General features: G+C 38.5%; 1 protein-coding gene across 4 annotated transcripts in view; it reads right to left on the bottom strand.

Annotated features, from left to right (window-relative positions):
* Positions 1-5,715, bottom strand: part of LOC107583108 (ephrin type-A receptor 4-like) — a 38,039-nt gene that overhangs the window by 1,257 nt on the left and 31,067 nt on the right. Inside the window, exons 9-15 of one of the 4 annotated variants that reach the window (XM_016269200.1) lie at positions 5,325-5,383; positions 4,954-5,091; positions 4,610-4,795; positions 1,500-1,561; positions 1,183-1,392; positions 569-745; positions 288-481 (exon numbers count right to left, since the gene is read on the bottom strand). In XM_016269200.1, coding sequence (XP_016124686.1) covers positions 288-481; positions 569-745; positions 1,183-1,392; positions 1,500-1,561; positions 4,610-4,795; positions 4,954-5,091; positions 5,325-5,383 — 1,026 coding nt within the window. The remainder of the gene's footprint in view (positions 1-287; positions 482-568; positions 746-1,182; positions 1,393-1,499; positions 1,562-4,609; positions 4,796-4,953; positions 5,092-5,324; positions 5,384-5,715) is intronic. The other 3 variants (XM_016269203.1, XM_016269201.1, XM_016269204.1) reach the window with 3 other exon arrangements.

Raw genomic sequence — 5,715 nt, 5'->3', positions numbered from 1 at the left:
TGTGTATATATATATATATATATATATATATATATATATATATATATATATATATATATAATTTTAATACAAATGAAATAAAAATATTTTAAATATTTTAAACAAATATATTTGGAAATTGCATTAAAATTACATTAAAATATAATATTTTTTATCATATTAATGTGTAAAATAATGAATGGAAAGGTATTAGACAAGGGGGGGAAAATGTACCAGAATTGTGATTGGTGCCCTTAAAAAAATAGGTGCAAGTTGCACCTTGGCTTATGTGAGATGTATTTTATTACCTGGCTATCTCTCCTCCTGTCCTTTTCAGGCTGTTGGGGTTGCGGATTAGTTTGTCCAGCATGTTGACAATTTGGCTGAACTTTGGCCTTTCGGCACGCTCTTTCTGCCAGCAATCCAGCATCAGCTGGTGCAAAGAAACTGGACAGTCCATGGGAGGAGGCAGTCTATAGCCTTCCTCAATTGCCTTTATAACCTGAAGCAAAGAAACATCCAAATAGTGTTAATCAACAGCTGAAAATGTATACACTGAAGCTCTGAATCCACTTCATCCAACACTTACATCCTGGTTACTCATGTCCCAGTATGGCCGTTCTCCATATGACATCACTTCCCACATGACAATGCCATAACTCCATACATCAGAGGCGGAGGTGAACTTCCTGTATGTAATGGCTTCTGGAGCGGTCCAGCGAATAGGTATCTTGCCTCCCTGTGATTGATAGGTTCCTGTTATTTCCTTTCAAAAGAGATAGCAAACACATGCATGGAAGTTAATCACACACACGCATGCACACACACACATACATGCGCTCAGCACTCAATTTTGGGGTTAGTTTGCTAATTTCTATTACACTTGAAAATATACTAGCACTTCATGTAAGCACATGCGGGTTAAATGCTGAAGATAATGGGTTAAAGCAGTGCTGTCCAAACTCGGTCCTGGAGGGCCGGTGTCCTGCAGAGTTTAGCTCCAACCCTAATTAAACACAAATGAAACAGCTAATCAAGCTCTTACTAGGCATAGAAACTTCCAGTCAGGTGTGTTGAGGCAAGTTGGAGCTAAACTCTGCAGGACACCAGCCCTCCAGGACCGAGTTTGGACAGCCCTGGGTTAAAGCTTGTGTTAGGGTTGCAAATGCAAGGCTGCAAACAAATAATATGCATCAAACTTACCCTAGTAGTGTAAGCAGCATCTGGATCTTCCTCCAAAACTCGAGACATGCCAAAGTCAGACACTTTACACACAAGGTTACTGTTAACCAGGATGTTGCGTGCCGCCAGGTCACGGTGGACGTAGCTCATGTCAGATAGATACTTCATTCCTGAAGCGATTCCACGCAGGATGCCCACCAGCTGAATTACAGTAAACCGCCCATCGTTCTTCTACGAAGGAACATTAAATGATGTTTAAGCCAATACAGTATGCAAGAGTACTAAATGACTGCTGGGTCGAAAAGATGTGCTTGAAATACAACACAAACAAAACTCACCCTGAGAAAGGCATCGAGGGATCCATTCTCCATGTACTCAGTGATGATCATAACTGGCTTACCTGTGCAGAGAGAAAAAAAGAACATGTAAGTGAAAAGTGACAGTAGAGACATTGATAATGTTACAAAATAATTATATTTCATATAAATGCTGTTCTTTTGAATTTTCTATACATCTAAACATCATGAAAAAAAGAATGCATCACTGTTTGCACAAAAATATTAAGCAGCAACTGTTGCTAAAATATTGAGGACCAAATCAACATATTTGTTTGATTTCTGAAGGATCATGTGACACTAAAGACTGGAGTAATGGCTGCTGAAAATTCAGCTTTGCTATCAAAGGAACAAATTACATTCAAATATATATTAAAATAGAAAAAAACATATTTTTAAACAAATAAATGCAGCCTTGGTGAGAATAAGAGATGTCTTTCAAAAAACATAAAAAAAACCCCCAACAAATTTCAAATGCTAGGCTATATACATGTTGGAACTTTAACATATGAAAGCATTTAATTTGCTTACACTTAATTTTAACTTTTCAATTTCCATTGAGCAGAACGAAGCAAGCAGATCCTTTGTATGTGTATAATAGCACCTGATTGGCTGCAGTTTGTCCTATTTAGAACCAATCAGAGTTTGTGGATCTAGGTCCTGAACCAATTATCCGCTTCAATCATCTGTCTTCAAGAGCAAAAACAGTCAAATAGTGACTGAAAACTTTTAAGTGCATTGAAAAATGCAGAGATTTCATGTTGTTTTTTTACCGCATGCACTCAAGGCACTCTGCACACATCAGCACATTTGAATGACACTTCCCAATCCCAAGCCCTAAAGAGTCCATCTGCTAGCCCCTCCTCTTTTCTCACACTCCCTCTTCTCTTCCTCTTCGCTCCTATTTGTGAGTGGGATTTCTGTGTGGGTTTGTTTACTGAATGCAGCCGTTGCTGGAGGCTATCAGGGCTGGATTCCCACATTACCTGTCAGTCAGTACCAAGACAAGGCAATGCTATGGCAACGCAGGCCCCTCTCACGGAGCCAAAAGGAAGGAGCGCAGGGGCTTCACAAAAGAGGACAATGGCACACGCACACACACCTACACACAGCCGCTTACAAACGCAGATGCACATACGCGCTTCACCTCAGAGGAATCATTTCAGTGTTCTAGCGGTGCCTTCATTATGCAAATACAATCTTACATTTAATGCCAGCGCATAAAAGACTGCGGACACCAAGCCCGTCTGTGAATGCTTTCTGCGGAGACGGCTGGCATCCTGCTTCTCTCCCGCTCTCTGAGGCTTAGGGGCATTTTGTCTTTATTTATTTAGGACAATTTCTACATCATTAGTAATTTATTTAACAGGTTTAATTGGCCCGGTTGGAGGCGTAGGCTACGAGAGGGCTGCCATTGTCTGTTTGTAATAACAGTTATCCTGAAGACACTACTTCTGCCATGCTGAGGATTATGGGAGAAGGGCTGCGAATAACAAACAGCACTCCAACGCTTCAAACTAAGCCAGCTATGAGACACCAGTCCTGTTAAAGGAAAAGTTCTGATCACAATGGTTTCATAAATGTTCTTAATTTTACCTCATAATTCTAAAAATAATAAAATAAATGAAAAATAAATTAATAAAATAAAACAAAATAGTCCAATTCAGTTTGGTCCAGTTAATGTGCATGCATAGTACAAACAAACTCTATCAAAATGGCAAATGGCTCATGTAAGGCGTACTTCGATTCCTAGGATCACCATTTTTTATTTTTCATGTATTTTTCCATGAGTGGTCTCCTTATGTCTCTGTCTTTGCTCTCTGTTTCATTCCTGTTCACTTTCTCTCTCTGTAACCCATCTGTTGGCATTGTCTTTACTAATACATCAGAGAGGATGGGAATTTGCCAGGGCTGTCTGGAGAAAAAATGTGACTCGGTGGGATTGTTACATGTCTGCAGAAGCCCCTGCCTATGAACGCAGCTCTCTTCTATGCAGTCTACCAAAACAAACTCAAAAAACACACACACACATCTTCATCTTTGTGTTTCTCTTGAGCTCCCGAGCTGCCAGAAAAGCACAAGAGCCATCAGCGTCAGAAGACACTAAGGGTGTTCTTCAGTCCAGCTGTCAAATGCAAAGCCATCTAATGCAAATCCCAGCTCCACGATCATACACACACAGGCACACACCAGGTTCTCCTCATATTTGTTATGCACGGTGAGGTCTGGCCACAACTACACCCTGGAGGTTTCTTAAACACACATATGAGAGAGTCAACTTTCAATCAATAACAAGTTATTAAAGGGTTTGATGTCAGGTCTGCCAGCCGGCCAAGATTCCGTTCTGGTAATGGGAAGGGTGCATTACAAAAGAAAGGGTTGATTTTCATCAAATTAAGGAATGGAGAGTATGTCATTTCTTCAGCGTGGTTCCAAAATGCATTTAAGATACAAACAGGAGGCAGACATCAACAGTAAAAAAAAAATAAAAAGCAAAGCAGTCTAATTTTTAATAAAAGGCTTTTGATGGCTAAAAGTCAAAGCAAAAGTAAAAAACCTAAAGGAATGAAAACCATCAGCTCTACAGCAGAGCTTCAATGGGTGGCCAAATAAGCTGGCAACACAGCAAACAATACTTTCCTTAATAAATATTTTTGTCTTGTTTTCCAGTAAAAATATGTAAACATATTAGGTGCTTGGCATATCACAAAAGAGTTGTTAAAAGTTACATAAGAAGCAAAACCACATACGACTTTATTACTCGTTATTTATTTTTAAAGTAATAAAAGTATTTTATTAAGTATACTATAAATAATAAAGTATTGTTTCTTGTTTTAAAGTATAAATCCTACCAATTTAATGAGGTTCATGCTTTAAGTAAGAAATAATAAACAATAAAAAAGAGAATTTAATTTAATTAAACAAAATGTAACAAAAATCATCATGCATCACTTTGTAAAAATACTTTTTATGAAAGATGGCTATAGACAGTGAAGCACACAGCTTGAATTGTGAGATCAACGAGGTCATGATTTGCAAATGATATGCAAAACCAGAACAAATCAGTTTGAAAGGATGTGGTCACAGTAAATGAGTAGCAAAAAAAACCTCACATTTAGTGACGACTCCCTCCAGTCGGATGATATTGGGGTGGTCGAACTGACCCATGATGCTGGCCTCGCTCAGAAAGTCCCGCCTTTGCTTGTCGGTGTATCCTGCTTTGAGGGTTTTTATGGCTACGCAGATCTCGCGCTTTCCAGGCAATTTGAGACGACCGCTGCACACCTCCCCGAATTCTCCTTTAAACCGAAAAAGAATCAGAAATGTCTGTGGTACATAATGACCATGAGATATCTCTGGATCCGTGGGCTAACATTTCACTGTAACATTTGTGGTCTAGCTACAGTACACTCAGTCTGAGACAGACGGAAAGGAAAACAGCAGGTCGTTTGCTCACCAATGCCGATGACCTTTTCAATCTTGATGCAGGAGGCGTCGATTTCTTTAGCGAATTCACGGACTGCTTGGTTGGGGTCCTCATAGGTGAAGGGGTCCACATAGATCCGAACCCCTGTGGAGAGACGCAGAGAGGTGCCTACATGTTAGGAGGTTAAAAGAAGAGGAGGGGAGGATAGTTGGCAGACAGACAATATGATGAATATACAACATCTGTTTTCCATTCTCCTCCCTCTCTTGTTGGCTTGTCTGTCTTCTACCACATTGAGAACATACAAACTCCTCTTCTTATTTGAAACTTTAACTTAGATGATACATGCATATTAGAGAATGTGTCATTGTGTATATGTGTTTGCATGGCCGCAGCATTACCTGGATGTAAATGCCTCTCCTCATCAGAATCCTGTTTGGCTTTGCTGTATTTGCTTCTCCTGTTAACAGAGAGATGAGAGGGATTTTTAAATCACATAAAATAGAAATCACAAATAAGATCTCTTTTTTATGTCTCTCTTTTTCTAACAATAATTAAATTCTTTGAGATTTAACAATGTCAAAATTTTTTATTGTTTTTGGATAACAAAGTGTGCAATTTAAAAGTCAGACGGGTAAATTAACTTTTTTTGCATTCATTATTTTACTTTTAACTATTATTTAAACACATCCTAACACAGGCTTTTCACCTTCAAGGCTAGTGATGAATGTTTTATAAATATATATATATATATATATATATATATATATATATATATATATATATATATAT

This window comes from Sinocyclocheilus grahami, unplaced genomic scaffold (assembly GCF_001515645.1).
Source record: "Sinocyclocheilus grahami isolate Dianchi unplaced genomic scaffold, SAMN03320097.WGS_v1.1 scaffold50.1, whole genome shotgun sequence".
NCBI classification, from domain to species: Eukaryota; Metazoa; Chordata; class Actinopteri; order Cypriniformes; family Cyprinidae; genus Sinocyclocheilus; species Sinocyclocheilus grahami.
Note: the sequence above shows the minus strand (reverse complement) of the source record. Positions and strands in the feature narration are given on the sequence as shown.